Below are 18,756 nucleotides of genomic sequence, written 5' to 3'. Positions count from 1 at the left end.
AACCGGTTAAACAAATCATTTTACCAGTTAACTATTCGGGGCGTCTTTTAAATACTTACCTACAAATGAGCTAGGGAAAGGGCTGGAACCACCAAACAGGCCAGCAAATGGCCATCCAAGTGTAACAGCTTCTGGGCTAAATTCAAACCTGTGACCTCACTAGGGAAAGCTCGGTAGCCTGTGACAACCCTGAACGACTCAGGAGTCTGGATGGTTTCGGTAACCATGGTATTGAGTGTAGAAAAGCCCAGAATCCCAGACGCTCCCCTCCTCTGTTCCCCGTGACTGTACGTTTTCTGCCGCAAGCCCGCACTGTTCTCCAGTAACACTTCTCCACTCATAGGATAAAAGCAACTCCCAGAGCGTTTAGTGGAAGCAACTGCTCCCTTGCCATCCTCTTCTCCTTTTCAAGTCCTGGCTGTAAATCTCTCCCCTGCCTGCCTGTCTGAATGATGGCCTGACCCTTGAGGGAGGGGGCAGGAGGTCTGAACTCTTGTGGGATTTTTTTGTTTTGCCTGACAGGAAATTGATGACTGCCTCGTCCAAGCAAAGGATCGGAGCTATGACGCCCTCGTGCACTTTGGGAAGCGGGGACTGAATGTCGCAGCAACGGCAGCCGTGATGGCAGCTTCCAAGGTAACAGCCGGGAGAGCACAGGTCACAGGGCAGTGACATTAGCATCTCAATCCTGTCTGGGTCCATCACCAATGGTAACAACGTAATGGGGGCAGAGAGGAGGAAGTGGGGAAGAGAGTCCAAAATTCTTTCAGTGGTTAAGATCCTGCAGAGGGATTGAGGTTTAATAACTTAATTATGGTCTGGAGAGCACTTGAATGTGACAGACAGTGGATAAGACCAAAATAGCTGTTGCTAAGGGGAATTGTTTCTCCACACCATGTTTAGAAAGAGCCTGACCCCTATTTCAGTCCTCAGCTCTGGGACTCTCTGGCCTTGTCTCTCCTAATCTCTGGAAAGTGCTAGCTAATACATGTTAGTATCCCCATGAAGACAAGGCAGTTAGCCTTTAACAGGTGTTAAACTGCTCCAGCTGAAGCTCAGGGCTGAGGTTGGGTCCCTAGATTCGTATTTTGAAACCAAAATAAAGGCCTGGTTTTCAGAAAGGCTAAGCCCCTGCAGCCCCTGTGGGAAATGTGGCCTTACCAAGTAGCGAAAGCAAAGGTCCATTCCATCTCCTACTTCAGCTGGAATAAATGGTAAGATATCAGGGGCACCATCCTTAGCTGGTAAAAATCAGTGCAGCATCTGTTGTTCTAAGCACATGGCTCTGGGCTCCAAGTTTATTGTGTGCAGGCCCAGTTAAAGAGAGAAATGGACCCAGATCTAAGTACTCTTGAACTTTGAGACATACCCCTTTTCTCTTCCTTTTCTCTGGTGGACTAACAGTGTCCTCTCACAGGCCATGATGCTACCATGCACCGGCTAGCGCATACCTGTCTCTTCCTTAGCTCCTCCACTCATCTGACTGATAAATGGCCTAGATGTTTGAGTAGCTGGACACCATTTAAAAAAAATGAACAATTGTGCTGCCAGGTAAAAATATAAGTCACTGCTAGACAGGTGAGGGGCTCTCAGTACCCCAAACCTCTTGTGCCAATCTCCCCTGCTTCCACCCACTCTCTCTCGCTCTTGTTCTCTCTCAAGATGAGTAGCATGTTTCTGAGGATCTCAGTAGAGACAGTCGGACATCTGATGCTGGGTATTAAGCACAGAGTCCCTGTCTTACCACTCTGCATCCCCCATTTGCGGCCCCACAGTCCCTCCCTCAGAACATGGTGATTTCAGGAGGGTAAGAACTAAATGGTAGAATTCGGTAACAAGGAGGCAAATCCTGATGGGTAGCCCCCTTAACTTCCGTTAGTTCAGCCCATTGTCCTTTAAGGGGCACTGTGCTCCGGGGGGCACTAAAAAGGCATGCGCCAATCACCAACTCAGACACTTGCTCATACGTTCTCTCTTTCTTGGCCCCCCCTCTGGTTTTTTTCCCTTTTAGTCTGAATGAGGGTGAGACTCCCTGGCAAATGTTTGCATGGCAACTGGCACAATAGGCTCTGTAGGTCTACTGCTATATTAATGATAATGAAGATGATAAAATAGGGAAAGAGAAGCTGAAACCTTCATGCAACAGCCACACTGTTTTGGATGTGGAAAGGATGAGGTGGAGCGAGAAGGCATGCGTGACTGGCGCCGATGAAAAGCCTGTTTGTGCCTAATAGGTCTGAGAGATTGTCCAAGAGTCTGTCATGCGTGTGAAAATATGACCTGAAACACTGCCAGAGTTCATGGTAATTCTGGCAGTTTGCTTGAAGTGCCAGTCACACAAATTAAGGAGTTAGAATTTCAGCACACCTCCGCCCCCTGGATCTAAGTAAACTTCAGGGCCTGATCCAAAGCAAATTAGTGTCGGTGGAATGACTCCTATTGACTCCACTGGGTCGTGGATCAGTCTCACATGAAAGATCCTTGCCTGGAATGCCTGTTTGGACCATTTCTTCCTCTCTGGGCAAACGCCGTCCCTCTCATCTCAGGTCCAAGCAGGTTTCCCAAGATGGATACCAGATGCCACAGGAGTGGATGCTGCATTGGCACAGTTTGCTAGTAGGGAGCAGCGGAGCTCTCTCCTTCAAACTGCATGAGAAGCTGAGTCATGCAGTGAGGGGAAATGGTGCATTGGGAGGTGTGCATTTCATAGAATCAGAGAGCTGGAAGAGACCTCAGGAGGTTGTTGAGTCCAGCCCCCTGCCCAATGAAGTACCAATCCCAACTAAATCAACCCAGCCAGGGCTTTGTCAAGCCGAGACTTAAACACCTCTAGGGATGGAGATTCTACCCCCTCCCTAGGTAACCCATTCCAGTGCTTCACCACCCTCCTAGTGAAATAGTTTTTCCTAATATCCAACCTAGACCTCCCCCCCCCTGTAACTTGAGACCATTTCATTCTGCCATCTGTCACTACTGAGAACGGCAGAACGAGGAGCAATGGTCTCAAGTTACAGTGAGGAAGGTCAAGGTTGGAGGGTCCTCAAAATGGCTTGCTTTCCAGGAGGTGCCGTTCACCTGTTTGGCCCCTTTAAGTATCTCAAGTTGGGCCAAACTTGTCAAAATCAATGGTCACTTGAAAAACTGTAGCCTCATTGTAATGGGCCAATCAAGAGGAGAACACACGGGTTTCTGGAAGCATAGCCTCGTGGGCTGCGTATTACTGCATTCCTCGAATAGTCTCACCACCATGACAGTGGAGCACGGTATCTCTTAAACAGCAGCACTCAGCCCTGCTTTGGGTTTCCACAGGCCTTTTTCTGTTGGGTGTGTGTTTGATGTAAATCCAGCCCCAATCTAAGGTGAAGATGACTTATAGGGAATGCACCAGAGGGCAGAGCCAAGCTGCAAATGTGGAGTGGTATGATTAGCAGGGACTGCAGGCATTGATGTCAAGCCCCCCGTTTTGCACAAAGAAAACGGCGGGTTGTAACGAACACTCACACTATCATACTACAGTGCGTAAACCCTCACTGAGGTGGCCCTGATTGAGAAGAATGACACTCCCCACTTTCCCCTCGCACACTAGAGCCTAGAGGGCTCAGGCTAATCGATTTTATGTGTTGCAGCCCCACAGGGGAACAGGAGGGAGGAGACTGGAGTGCCAGCATGGGCTCCCCAATGCTGGGAGGAGCCCTGAGCCTCAGGGGCCAGATCCAGGCAAGTCAGGGGCTGCATCTGGCCCCAGGCTTTAGGTTCCCCATCCCAGACTTCAGTCTTATTAACATGAATAAGAATTCCTGATGTGGATTATAACCGTACGATGGGGTCTGCAGAGCAGTGCAAAGAGTGAAGTGCTGATACTTGGTGCTTTTAATGCAAGCACTTTAAAAGCAGTATGGCTGTTAGCCAAGATGGTCAGGGACATAGCACCATGATCTGGATGTCCTTCAACTACCAGAACCTGGGACTGGAGACAGGGGATGGATCAGTCAAAAAAGGGCTGTTCTCTTCATTCTCCCCAAAGCACCTGGCATTGGCCACTGTCAAAAGACAGGCGATGGGACTAGATGGACCATTGGTCTGACCCAGTGTGGCCATTCTTATGTTCTGATTCATACAACACCTGTGCGTTAGGTGTTATTTTCCCCGTTCTCAATTGGGGAAACGGAGGCAGGGAGAGGTTGAATAACTCATCTGAGCTTACAGATGGACTGCCCTGCCCATCCTCCCTGTTGGCATTCTGGGTAACTGCACCTGTATGTCACCTCTGTGGTCCCTCAATGGCACCCACTCTAAGCTTCTGGCTCCTCAGTCATCACCTTTCTTCAGCAGATCCATCTCCCCTCCTGTCTTTACCAGGATTTTTTCCAGGCTGCTTGGTTCCCTGCCTGCAGTGTGATATCTCAGACTGCCTAAACAGGCCAGCACTTGCCTTTGCTTTCTCTTCAGAAGTTATGAACAGCATGATTACTAGCAGCTGCAAGATACTCCACAGCTCTTTATAAGCAGCCATATTTATTCTTAAGGTGAAAGCATTACAGAGAAAACATTTTAAAGCAATGAAAGAACCTATACATGTGCTAAAGCCACCCTTTTTACTCATGCTTTTATTAATGTTTGAGTCTATATGTGTATGTTCCTCTTCTCAATATGTTTTTAGCAATTGTTATGTCCCTCTGGGGGTCTCGTATTTTAAATTTTTATATGTATTTGTATTGTGTTTAAAATTTTTGTAAGCCACCTCAAATATTTTAAATAGAGAGGTGGGGTAAAATATTTCAATCAATCAATCAATCAATAATGTCCAAGTATAATTAAGCAATGGAATAAATTGACAAGCAGGTTGTGAAATCTATCATTAGACATTTTAAAGAGCAGGTTAGACAAGCACCTATCAGAGATGGTCTAGTGGTCTAGATAATTCTTAGTCCTGCGTTGAATGTAGGGGACTGGACTAGATGACCTCTTGAAGTTCCTTCCAGTCCTACGAGTTTATGATAATAAACTCACCAGACATCACCCCCTGATGCCAACAAAGGCTCTGGTTAGTCCTTCAAAGTCCACAAAGAGGTTCTTCTGTGGTTGCAAGTTGATAACAGCCTTGGCACAGAACCAGAACAACAATTAATAGTTCAGTCGTTTCATTTTTATACAGCTCAAGCCTTTGATCTCGGCCTAACGAACAGGTGATCCATATACAATGGTCCCATCTTCAGGGCATGTTGAAAAATGTGATAATCAAAACTCAAGCAGCCCACGTCAGGACTAGCAAACATTTCCCACTCAAATGAGATTGAGATTGTCATGTAAGGCTGTTCGGCTTACAGCATGTGGATTTAGAGTGCTCAGCTCTAAAATCCTCTCCAGTCTCCTCAGTAAAATATCTTGAGGGTATGTCTACCCAGCAAAGTTATTTCGGAATAATGGCTGTTATTCTGGAATAACTATGCAAACATCTACACAGCAATTCCGTTATTTTGAAATTTCAGAATAGCAGGTGGCTTATTCCAGCTTCTTTAAACCTCATTCTATGAAGAATAATGCCTATTCTGAAATAGCTATTTTGAAATAAGGCGTGTGTAGACTTTCCATTACTGCTATTTCGAAATAGCCCCTCACAGGGCCATTCTAAGTTATTCCTCTGCAGCACCTCCTGGGGCTCTAAATCAAGATAGCATGTCTAGTCCAAGGCAGGCTTCCCTAATGTAATTTTGAGGCTTCCCTGAAGTGTAGACGTGCTATTTTGAAATAAGCTATTTTGGAATAACTATTCTGGAATAGCTTATTCCGAAATAACTGTGCAGTGTAGATGTAGCCTAACTGCCTTATCATTTACTGTACTGTAAACGCTCACAAAAATCTTGACAACGGTTAAGCTGCATGTGTGCTCAGATTGCAGCCTGTTGTGGTGACCAATATTGTTTCATGGTTTCCTTGAGACAATCCATCTGCTGTCTCTTGTCTTATATTGAGATTGAGAGCTCTTTGGGACAGGGTCTGTCTTTTTGTGCAGTATTTGTACAGCGCCTAGCACGCTAGGGTCCTGGCCCATGACTTGTGATTGTAGATGCTACTGATATATAAAGAACATTTAATAATAATAATAATAATTAATAATAATGAATAACAATAATGTGCTACTGGGCATAGTGGAACCACAATTCAGTAGCAAGCACAGCTCCTCATAGTAAATGTCTGTAGGCTTGAACCCATAGTGAACATGCGGATGGGTCTAGTACTCTACATGGGACTGCTGAACCAAACTTGTGGAGAAAGGAGCTTTAACTTTATTCAGCGTAATGCTGCACATATGGAGGAATGGGTTGGTGTTCACTTGTCGGTCAAGAAACCACCGATGCTAAGGTCCGGTAATTACCGATTGGCCACATGTGATCTTGTCTCCTTCGCTAATAGAAGTCGGTCCATAAAAGATATTACCTCAATCATGTGTAGTCTCTAATGCTCTGGGAACCACACAGCTACAGCAATGCAGCAAACAACTATATGTGCTTGACTTTCTTGTTGACAAAGTAAAGCGTGCGTGTTCCTTTATTTTCCTTCTCATTAGGGTGAGGAATAAAGAACAAGCCTTACTATTCATAAGCTCTCTAGCAAGGTTTATTGCCAAGTCATGTGGAAGGATGCTCGTCACAAAAACAATGGCAGAATATTATATGCCTGTTTTTTCTTGAAAAAGTTATCCCCAAAATTTTGGGGAAGATGCTATGAATTGTCATAGCTCCATTGGCTCCAATGGAGCGATCACAATTTACACAAATTGAGTATCTGGCGTGTTGATTTCCATTTCATTTCCCCTCATTTTACCTTCCCTCTTCAGTCTTCCCTTTTCAGTAGTCGATAAGTAAAATTTCACCATTTCGTTATCAATCTTTGTTGTTTGCTTGCCAGCATTTCTGTCTCAGCTCAATCAGCAAAATGTTGACTACAGCAGAATCAGGACAATTTCAAAATCAAAGAACATATTTTCTTCCACAAACTGAGAAATGTCATTATTGGTCAAATGTGTCAATTTTCATGAATATACATAAACATGTAGTTTCAATCCTTACTTTTGTAAGGCCAATATGCACTTTTGTGCGGCTGTTAAATTTCCTGTAACAATCTGTTTATGTAGAAATGAGGTTTTTTATCCAGCAACATCTAGTAGCAAAATATTTATTAAACAGGAAAAAATTGCTGCAGTAACTGGCTTTATTACACAACAAGACTTATTGTTACATACATTAGAAAAAAACATTTTGACTCATGTCTGGCTCAAAACAGTCCCATGATGAGTCAAGAAGGTTTTATTCTTTCCTCCCAAAGGCCTTGATCCTAAAAATCATTATGCATGTACCTGTCTTTTTACAAGTGAGCAGTCCTAGGGACTTTACTGCATCATATGCATATGTGATTGCACGATCCAGAATATAAATCCCCACACACAATACCTTTTCTTTAGTTTTGAATACAAAAGAATAATACAAAAGACCACAAAGACATTTAGCTTTACAAGTTAGTGACTAAACAGGTAACATGCTAAGTTTCTCTAAATTTTGCAACTATTAACACTGGTAGAACTGAATATCAAAATTCACAACCCCAAGAGGCAAATAATGATCAAAATGAATTGATCTTGAAGGATAAGAAATCTTGATGTTACCCCAAAACAAGAAGTCAGGATATGTATTGTTACATACATTATGGACATCTCCATCTGAAATATTTGGAAATGTATTATGACAATTCATTTTAAAATCTGTCACTTTTTAAAAAAGTAAAGGAAGATGAATTGAGAAGCCCAAAGAAAAAATCCTGCATTTGAAGCCAATGAGACTCTCCATAAGAGAAACATTAATTCGTGTGTACAAGTACATTTAAAAAGGCTTCAATATTTGAAACAAATAATAAATAATAATAATAAAATAATAAAGTCAGAAATAGGTGAATAACATGTATAGCCCGGTCCGATTCATTGCAATTTAATTACAAATAAATAGTATTTAGATTTTATCACTCCTTTGGTCTAAGCATCTCCAAAGCAGTTTCTAAACATTTATCCCTCACAACATACCTATAAACCAGAAGGATATTAATGTCATTTTAGAGATGGGGAAACCAAGGCACAGAACAGTCAAGTGATTCAGTCAAGATAAAACAAGGAATCTGTTGCACAATAACACCATCCCTCCTCCTTCCCGGGGAGGTTTGAGATAGTTGCTGAAAATCAAGGTTTATAAGGAAAGTGCTTTGAGATTTCCAAATGACATCTTTGCATTGGATGAGGATTAAGATCATACAGCACAGGGTGCTGCTGAGACAGAGGTTAAGAAAGGAGACGATCCTTGGAAGTCAGTGGCAGTTTGGCCTTCGACTTCACTGAGAGCAGGATTTTTGCACTAAGGCTCCACACAGAAACCAGAGATGTTTACCTAATCAAAGAGAAATTTTTAAGCCATCTAAAATGTCTTTCTGTTGAGCAAGATAAATAAGAAAGAACAAAAGTAAAGTCTCTTTGAAAGTGTATGAGCTAGTCTATGCAGGGGGGAGGGATAGCTCAGTGGTTTGAGCATTGGCCTGCTAAACCTAGGGTTGTGAGTTCAATCCTTGTGGAGGCCATTTGGGGCAAAAATCCATCAGGGATGATACTTGGTCCTGCTGTGAAGGTAGGGGACTAGACTCAGGCAACCTCTATTATTTTTGTTGTTTTTACTATGTTAGAAAAGCTTTGCTCATACTGCTATTTCAGCATATATCGGTAACATTTTTTTAGCCAATATAGTTAAACTACCTTCTTGAATGATTTAAGCTATATGGACAAAAAGACTATCTTGCTGGTATAGCTGTGTCTACATGGAGGGTTTTGTTATTCAATCTTTTAATTTTTGTACACCTCCTGTCAGCTTAATAACTCCTGCCTTTGTGAGAGGCGGTAACTGTGTTGGCTGGAGAAATTCTCCTGCCAGCATAGTACTTTCTACACTGGTGCTTAGGATGGTATAACTTATGTTGCTAAGGGGAGTGGATCAGTGTTCTCTGTAAGCTGAGCTCTTGGGTGGCCACCCAGGAGAGATACATATGCTGCCTAGCTGATTAGCAGAGCGCCCACAGCCAGCAGTGGGTGTTTCTACTGGTGGTGCATATCCACAGATGCCTGAGTGCACATAACAAAATTTATTCCACATGGACGGAAAAAAATTAGAGGGAACATTGGTGTGGATTAGTCATGCCCCTGAGCAATGTAATTATACCAAAGTAAGCTGTAGTTTAGGCAAGGTCTTAGAAGGAGGGGGGCTTAAGATGTTGTGTCATAGACTCTGACTTCTCTATGTATTGTATTGTTTGTGTAACCAGGGACAAGGGGCTCTGTCTGAGAGACTCAGGAGCTTTAGCATGCAAGATCTCTCAACCATTCGAGGAGACAGCAGCAGCTCTGTACCACCTCCTCCAGTCACTGTACGAACAAGCAGCAAACAGAGCAAGCCCAAAACATCCAGAAGTGTGTCAGAAAGCACTAGCAGCTCAGGTAAGTCTCAGTGTTTTCCTTGGTCTTGTGTTACCGGAAGTTTTTTTCCCTCCATCACTGAACCTCAGGAGGAAATCAGGAATCACTGGTAAAAAACATGGAGATACACAGATATTACAGTTGTTACATACACAGGGTAGTATCATGCCCTTGAAACATAGGGTGCATCTATACAACAGTGTTATTTCGGAATAACAGCAGTTATTCTGAAATAATGTGAGCATCTACACAGCAATTCCGTAATTTCTAAATAAATTCAAAATAACAGACAGCTTATTCCAACTTCTGTAAACCTCATTCCACGAGGAATAACACCTTTTCCGAAATAGCAGGAGTGTGGACGTTCCACTGCTGCTGTTTCGAAATAGCTCCTCCTCAGAGCCAATCAAAGTAATTATTCTCCAGTGCCTCCTGGAGGTAGTACATCCACACTAGGGAAGCCTGCCTCGGACTAATTTTGAGGCTTCCCTGTAGTGTAGATGTGCTATTTTGAAATAAGCTATTTTGGAGTATTTCTTCCTGAATAGCTTAGTTTGAAATAAGTGTTCAGTGTAGATGTACCCATAGTGCTGAGGCAATTAAAGGAGGGAGCCACATTGCAGCCATTTTGGCTGACATAGAGGGGAAAAGCTTGAGTTTTCTACAGCTTGAACTAATGCAGAGATTCTCCACCTTTCCAGACTACTGTACCCCTTTCAGGAGTCTGATTTGTGTTGCATACCTCAAGTTTCACCTCACTTAAAAACTGTTTGCTTACAAAATCAGACATGAAAATACAAAAGTGTCATAGCACACGAATTACTGAAAAATTGCGTGTTCTCTGATTTTTACCATATACATATAAAATAAATCAGTTGGAATATAAATATTGTACTTACATGTCATTACCCAGGGTGTGTATTTTAGAGTATAGTCTGTCAAGTAGTAATAGCAAGTCACTGTATGAAATTTGTTTGTGATAACTTTGCTAGTGCTTTTCATGTAGCCTGTTGACAAAAGTAGGCAAATATCAAATATCCAGGTGAGCTGATATACCCCCTAGAAGAGCTCTATGTACCCCCAGGGGTACGTGCACCCTTGGTTGAGAGTGACTGTTCTAAGGCTCTGGGTCTGGTGGCTGCAGCGGATTCTCATCTTCTGCAGAGCAGAGCAGGATGCATGAGACACATTAACAACGGTTTACAACCAGACCTATCCTGTACATAGGACTGTTATTTGGATATTGGGAAAAACTATTTCACGAGGAGGGTGGGGAAGCACTGGAATGGGTTTCCTAGGGAGGGGGTGGAATCTCCATCCCTAGAGGTTTTAAGTCTCAGCTTGACAAAGCCCTGGCTGGGTTGATTTAGTTGAGATCAGTCCTGTTTTGGACAGGGAGCTGGACTCAGTGACCTTCTGAGGTCTCCTCCAGCCCTATGATTCTGTGATTCTGTGGTTGCCCTGGGGGATTGTCAGAGGGGTCTGAGGCTGGCAACGGAGATTGGACCTGCCTCTGAACTCACCAGCAGCGGTGAGAGCCGTGGAAAGTGAAGTGACCCAGCAGCCTGCTTCTCTCTGCCACCTCCCAGCCAGGTCGCTCTGCTTCACTGCGGCTTCTGGAAGCACAGGGCCCCAGCCTGCTCCACTCCCCATAAGTGACAGGGGAGCAGAGCGGGCGTGGGCTGGGTAGGTCACTGCTTCCTGCCACCGTGGTAAATAGGCAGGTGCTGGACCCCTGCTGGTGGCATCAGGCCTCACTGGTAGTTCCCCAGGTCGCCTTGCTCAGGGGAGGGGGCTTCAGGAAAGGAGGGCAGTGGGGTTGGGAGAGGGTGAGAAGAGGTTGGGCAGAGCAGGGACAGGACTTGAAGAAAGGGGTGGAGTGGGGGGCAGGAAGAAGCAGGGCCGGGTGGGGCTTGAGGCGGAGTGGGGCGAGTTTGTCCTAGGCCCTGCATGTTCCTAGACATGGCCCTGTTTACAATAGGACATTGGCACAATCTTGCTGCAGGATTATTTTGTCTGTCAGGACAGATGTGCCCATCTGACAGCTCTAATATATCGGTAGAGTCCAGCGATCACTGGATGTGGGTGGGTGAAATTGACACTCAGAGCTCATTTATTGTAAAGAGTGTAGGATAAAATCTCCAAAAGTATTGAAGTGACACCAGTACCTATCTGTCCTGCCTATCCTCTTGGATCACCACTGAAATGTACAGTCGATATGACTTGCAACAGTCATATTTTAAGACACTGCACCACAGACAAGGATTATTTATAAATAAAACCCATATCAGTATCCGTGTAGAGTTAGACGCCAAGATTTGAAAGCTATTTACAATGGATGTTCTGTAAGTGTGGGAGAAAGGAGAGAAGCAATTGCCTCTGAAATGTATTTGATTAAATTTAGCTTCCAGGAGGGCTAAGCAGCTGTCGTTCCTACCCTAGTGCAAACAGAGTTTATGCCCACTAAATACAGTCCAAACTGTCCGTGTTCCTGGAGTTTGCCTTCCAAATTAACAGCAAAACAAACATCCATGTCAGTGGTGCCCTCTACCTGACAGAAACATTCACATCTTTTTATATTGGTGGATTAAAGCTAACAGGATGTAGCTGTTCTGACATCAGAGGGAATCAGGGAATGTATTGTTGCATCTATGCACAGTACTTGACAGGGCGACTCAGCTGAAAACCTTTGCATTCCTGTAAAGGGAGTGAATGTTCTAGACATTGACAGTAACAGTTAGATGACAGGGGACAGCCACAAATCTCCAGCACCAAAAGGATGTACAGAAATCCCAGACCATGCTAACATATCGTAACAATGGGGACTTAGTATCTGTAAGTGGGCCTCCTAGTTATTCCAGCCTGGTGTGCAGTACTGGGCCCTGTGTTTGCAAGAGAGGAAATCTAGTTGCTCTGGTAGTAGCCTGGGATTTGAGATACCTGGAGTCAAGTTGCGGCCCTACCATATACTTCCTGCGTGACCTTGGGTAAAACACGTAGGCCCAGAGCCTCAAAGGGATGTAGGTGCCTTGCTCCTAATGGGATATATACCTTTGAGGATAAGGGCCATAGTGTCAGTATGTGTGTCAGAGGGGGAGAAAAGCACTTCCCAGAGGTGCTGTGAAGACATTGTTAGATTGCAAGGTGAGCAGACGCTATGACAAGTATCTCAGCTAAGTTCTTCTAGGCATTTAACTTTGGTTACTGAAATTAATAATATATGCAATTAACTCCCCCCCCCCCCGCAAAAAAAAAAACTTCCCTTTGGGATCAGTTTCTGGTGTTGGAAAGGGTTTCTGGAGGTGTGTTTGTGTTGTTCCTGAACTGCTATTTCTGGTGCTAGTGTAAGCGGGGGAATGGTCCCGCTATTGTGGGGAACTTTCCTGGCTTCTATACAGGACCAGCGAAAGGATCTGAGTCCCCGCTCCCACTTCCTTTACCCCACGGCCTCCCTGATCCTGAGGGCTCCTCCTCCACTCTCCTGAGTAGCAGAGCCCTCGAAACCCCAACAAGGCTGGGCCCAGGTTTCCTGGGGCTTAATCCCCGACCTTGTAGTCACTAGGGGCAGGAGTTAGGGTGTCCCCACTCCGAGGTGCTCTCTTTACACTGCAGGCCTTCTTGGCTCAGTGATCACTTCATAAGGTTCAAAGCAAATACAATTTATTAAACATCAACTGATTAAAGAGAAAAGAATAAGAAAAAATGAGAATGGTTAAATGAGAACACACAGCCCTGCTCTGTAGCACAGGGACATCAAAACAGCAGCCTGCAGAGTGTAAGGACAGTCCACAGTCTCTTCCTTAGAGGCTCCTTAGAGGCCTTGGATGTGCTGCAGGGGGGGCTGCAGGCTGGACACGCTTGCTCTGGCAGTGACCACACAGCCTCAAGCTCTAAGTGGCCAGACCCCTCTCCCAGTCCAGAGTCTTTCCCCACACTTTGCAGTTCCCAGCAGCTCACCACATCCAGCTGCAGGCTGTGCTGCGTGGCCAGTCTCTAGCTTCTTGTGTTGCTTCTCTGTTCCTTTTGGCTCTCTGAGCACTGCCAGTCTGCTGCTCAACACAGGGTCTGCGCTCCTTGAGCTGTGTGTGTCTGGCTCAGCTCTGCAAAAACTGCCCCTCAGCACACAGCTTGCTTTGCTTGGGCTGTCTCTCAGCTCCCTGTTTTTGCAGGACTTCTTCTGCACACTGCTTGCCCCCCTTGGGCAGTGTCTCAGCTCTCTGTTTGCTCAGAGAGAGCCAGAACAATCCCAGCTCACAGGGAGGACGGGTCCTGGCCTCTTGCTTTTCTCACTGGCCTGTCCAACTTGTCAATCAGGCTAAGCTGGAGTGTTGGCTGCTTTCCATTGTCTCTGGGGTCTGTCAGTCTCACGGACCCTTCCCCTGTTGACACTGGGAGCTGGCAAGCCAAAAAACTCCCACAGAGTTTAAGTAAGGGGCTAACAGTCCCCTTACACTAGCAAAAACATTCCGTCTTGTCACAAGCCGGAGAGTCGATGGCCCATCCAAATTCCTGTTTTACACACAGGAGGAAAATTCTCTCTTGAGAAAGCCAGGGGTCAGTGACATGGGATGATCTGCTCACTGCTGTAGCGCCTCCTACACCCTTGCTGTAGCTGCACTGCAGTTTGGAGTTTTCTTGCAACTTCTCAAAAGAAGGATTTGTAGAGCGGACCAGAAGTGCATGACAAATTTGCTCACTCGAGTGTTCCTAAATTTCTGCACATCTACTAACCAGAATGACTTTGGAGTGACTATATGGTGAGTGGCCAAAATATGTCTATTACATGAACTGAGAAAATAGCCCCCCTTGAAAAGATTACCTGTGAGATCAGAATCTGAACCACTGTCCTTTACTCTTCCTGCTGTTTCTTTTTTGGACGGCAGCACGACGAGTTAAGCAGAGCCATAGGAATTGAAAGAGGATCTGATCAAATCTTTCTATCCCATAACGTTTCATCATGCCCCCCTTCACCATAGTAACCTGGCTGCCGTCTGCACAAAATCCCTAGCAGACTTCATGGAGTTTCTGGCTCCTCTCTTTAATACCAATTTGATACTGACATTAACTTGAATAGGCTGACTCCTGATTTGTGCTGGTCTGAAACAAGCATCTGGCCCTCGGTGATTAGATGGCTCGGTAGATCAAACTTTGTTTTTGAAAGGCTATGTTCTTTTAGTGCCAATCTGTCTTTTCTCTATGTATAGGGATCAGTGGGGAGCGTTCATTGTAAGGACTATATGGAAACAATTTCTGAGATGTTTTAAAAGACACATGCACTTGCCTGTAGGTGAAGGTCACAGCTTGTTAGTTCCCAGTGTTGGGACTGAAAGGTTCAATAGAATTTCTTAAACCAATTTCATCCCCAGCATCACAGCACTGAAAGAGGGCCAGTCGTGTCCTTGCGAGTTGGTGATGTGGCACACTGTCCATGTCTGATTTGCAGTGATAGCAATAACGGTTCTGCTGTAGTGCTCAGAAGCTGGGTGAATGACTAAATCAATGCTTCCCTCGTAATTCCTCTGTAAATCTGTTGAATTGACGAGATCTGTATGGATGAAATTCTACTTTATGGAACTGTGAGATTATTCTCATATAACCTCCATATTCTGTGAGGATTGTGGCTTCTTCTGTCTCATAGGCTTATTCAGTCTTATAGAGGCAGTTAAAGAGGCTGGTCAGAAGGCAGGGCTGTCTAGTGGTCAGAGCACAGTTCTGGGAGCCCAGAACTTCTGTATATAACCCTCTGTCTACCACTCCTAGCCGTGTGGCCTTCGGTAAAGCATTGAACAACCTGTTGTTAAATGGAGATGGTAACACTTATCCACCTCACAAGACTGATGGGTGATTGTACAGAGCTTGAGAAGAAATGTCAAGTGCTTTCTAAGTGTTATTGTTGGTTCCTAATGTCCAGCTCCTCTTTCAGTGTGCTCCTGTTGTTCCGTGTGCCGAATCCTCAGAGGTGAGTGCTGGATTCCACGCATCCCTTGTAAGCACGGCTGTGTTTTCCTGCCATGTCTTGCTGTTTTTAGTTTTGCTCACTGGGTTTCCTAACAAAGAGGACAAAGGAATTAAGGCTGAGGCAATGAGAATAAGTTTGTAACTGTGAATAATGAGACTCGGGGCTGTGCGATGTGCGTGTCATTGCTAACCGTGCATTGCCATGGGCTGTTCCTTTCCCCTTACTGAACGGCGTCACAGAGGGCATGGAGTGCTCTGACTTCAGCCCTGAGGATATTGGGGGAGGGGGAGTGGGTTCTGCCGCTGTTGCCACCCCAGCAAAGATGCATTCTGTCAACGCAAGACAGGGCTAGCTCTGCTGTGACTAAAGGTGGGTCTACGCCATGGGGGGAGGGAGGGGATTGATCTAAGCTGCGTAACTTTAGCTATGTGACTAGCGTAGCTGAAGTGGACATACTTAGGGGTACTTATTGCAGTGACTTCACTGCGGTGCATTGACGGGAGATGCTCTCCCATCTCCTCCCCTTGCACGTCTGCTTGAGGAGGAGTACTGAGTGAACGAGAGAGCGAAAAGCAGACGGGGCTGATAGACTTGCTGGGCCCATGGGCGAGGTGGGGGAGCCAGATCCACACTCCTGGAAGGGACAAGGCCTCAGGTGGGAAGGAAGGGCTGGGGAAGGCATCCCCCCAGTGCCACCTGAAGCGAACTGCACCTTCTCAGGCCCCAGTGCCACCTGGAGCACACTGCACCTTCCCACCCCTCCCCAGCCAGCTCTGAGAGCCGTGTGGAGCGCTGGCGGTGATGTAAAAGGCCTTGGCCCAGGCCATGGTTGTTGCAGGAGTGGTGGTGGTAGCTGGGAGCCTGAGCCCTTTTGAATCGCCTAGCTCCAGGGCAACTGCCCCCATTACCGCCCTGCTGGCGGGCATGGCGATCTGCAGCTGCTTTTTTGCATTGATGTTAGATGCAATAAATCAACTCCCACTGGATCGATTGCTGCCCTGTCAATCCATCCTGTAGTAATGACCTGTCCTAAGCAAGAGTAAATTACTAATGTGGTCCCTCCCAGCCTTGTGTTGCACTGGTGCAATGTATGTGCACTAGGAGTTTGCACAGATGCCACCATGTAGATGTGTAACCCACACACCTCGGCTATGTCTGCACTGGCGCAATCTTGAGCCAGAAGTATGCAAATGAGGCTAAGCGTGGAATATTGCCGAGCCTCATTTGCATATCTAATGAGCCGCCATTTTGCGGAAGAGGCTCTTGCACCAAAAGGAGCGTCTACACTGCCCCTTCTTGTGCAAGAAAAACCCTCTTGCACAATGCTGTTATTCCTGAAAATAATCAGCGTAACGGCATTGCGCAAGAGGGTTTTTCTTCCACAAGAAGGGGCAGCGTAGACAGCTCCTTCTGGCGCAAGAGCCTCTTCTGCAAAAATGGCGGCTTATTAGATATGCAAATGAGGTTTGGCAATAGTCCACGCTTAGCCTCATTTGCATACTTCTGGCGCAAGATCGCGCCAGTGTAGACGTAGCCCTAATGTGGTTCCCTGTCCCATATAATGGCATTTAGACCACTTACAGCAGAAAGATAAGAATGAGTGAGCTCTACAGTCTAAGGTGAGAGCCAGCTGGCTTTGTAACTCAAGCCATAATGGCTCCTACACTAAGCTCCCAAGGACCCAGGTTTGAATCTGCCTGGTGGCAGTTACAGATGGATTTACACCAGTACAAATTTCTGTAACATAGGTCTGGTTTACACCTAAAATTTAGGTTGATGTCACTTAGGCCTGTGAAAAATTTCACACCTGTGTTACTTTAAGCTGACCTAAGTTCTGGTTTAGACACTGATAGGTTGATGGAAGAATTCTTCTTTTAACCTAGCTACCACCTCTGAGGGTATGTCTGCACTACAAATTTTTGCCAGCACCACAGTTGCTGTATTCCTTGTGCACATGCAAACTTTTCTTCTTACATTGGTCGCTGTGTGTACTCACCAGGGCTATGTCTACATTGGTGGCTCCTTGCGCAAGAACTTCTTGCACAACGGTTCTTGTGGAAGGAGTTCAGTGCAAGAACACGTCCACACTGCCATGTGTGAGATGTGCTTTTGCGCAAGAGCGCCCATGGCAGTGTGGATGTGCGGCAGGGGTTCTTGCACAATAAAATTCTATAGCTAAAATAGCTTTCTTGCGTAAGAGAGCATCCACACTTGTGCTTCTTGCTCAAGAGCTACGCTCTTTTCTTACAAGTGGAGGTTGTCTTGACAAGAGCTCTTGCGCAAGAGAGCTTACACGTGTAAGAAAAGAGCATAGCTCTTGCGCAAGAAGCCTTCTTTTACCACGCCATACTATAAATTTCCTTGCGCAAGAGCAGGCAGACAGTGTGGATGCTCTGTGGATTCTTGCGCAAGAATGGCCGTATTTGCACAAGAAGCCGCGTGTGTAGACATAGGAGTGTTTGTGTCCAAGCACAATGTGGTGCACTGTGGGTAGGTATCCCAGAGTGCATCTTGCCACCGTCTAGCTTGCTGACTTTTGGGAAGTCTTGGCAAAGCATCGCAGGGCAGAAACAAGTTGAACTGGGGTAGCTGGGACTGCAGGTCAAGTTCCCATCGTGCAACTTTCTCCACCCTCTGGTGCTATCTTTATCCCATAATTTTTGCCCCTGTTTTGAAAATACCATGAACCCACATGGGACTTGTGGCTGTCTGCCATCTCTAACAGAAGCATGGCGCCTGCATAGCTTTGCTGTTATGAACGATAGAAGTACAGAATGTGCCGTCTTCCAGTATTTGCTGAGGCTGAAGAAGTGCAACACAGAATGTAATGATTTCCTAGAGATCAGACTGCTTTGGGATGTGAGGACGAGAACCAATTCAAGGCTGGCAGTCATGGGGCAGCTGGAAAGGGCAGCATGACACTTCTGGGCCTGAGAAAGTGTGGGGGTCGCATGTGAATGCAGGCTTGGGGTGACTGCAGAACTTAGGGATGTGCAAGGCCTGGATATGAGTGCCAAGCTGTCCCACCAGCAGAGGGACACCAGAAAGAGAGCTGCACCAACAGTGGAATAGCGGGTAGGGATCGTCCTGTGGAAACTTGCAACACTGGATTGCTGCCAGTGGGAAATCAGTTTGGAGTTGGCAAGTGCACTGTGGGGGCTGTTGTCATGCAAATATGCAGGGGCATTAATGGTCTCTTGCGAGGCAGGACTGTGGCTGTAGGCAATGTGCGGGGTACGATGAACGAATTTGAGGCTGTGGGGTTCCTGAGCTGCCGTGCAGTGACAGAGCA

General features: G+C 45.8%; 1 protein-coding gene across 18 annotated transcripts in view; it reads left to right on the top strand.

Annotated features, from left to right (window-relative positions):
* REEP1 (receptor accessory protein 1) overlaps nucleotides 1-18,756 on the top strand; it is a 101,447-nt gene that overhangs the window by 56,821 nt on the left and 25,870 nt on the right. For 7 of the 18 annotated variants that reach the window (XR_012904434.1, XR_012904433.1, XM_025185693.2 and 4 more), the window contains exons 5-7: nucleotides 523-636; nucleotides 9,355-9,526; nucleotides 15,429-15,491. Coding sequence is in view for 13 of the 18 variants with exons in the window: in XM_025185693.2 (XP_025041478.2) it covers nucleotides 523-636; nucleotides 9,355-9,526; nucleotides 15,429-15,491 (349 nt within the window). In the remaining 5 variants the exon portion in view is untranslated. The remainder of the gene's footprint in view (nucleotides 1-522; nucleotides 637-9,354; nucleotides 9,527-15,428; nucleotides 15,492-18,756) is intronic. The other 11 variants (XR_012904436.1, XR_012904435.1, XM_075930948.1 and 8 more) reach the window with 2 other exon arrangements.

This window comes from Pelodiscus sinensis, chromosome 5 (assembly GCF_049634645.1).
Source record: "Pelodiscus sinensis isolate JC-2024 chromosome 5, ASM4963464v1, whole genome shotgun sequence".
NCBI classification, from domain to species: Eukaryota; Metazoa; Chordata; order Testudines; family Trionychidae; genus Pelodiscus; species Pelodiscus sinensis.
Note: the sequence above shows the minus strand (reverse complement) of the source record. Positions and strands in the feature narration are given on the sequence as shown.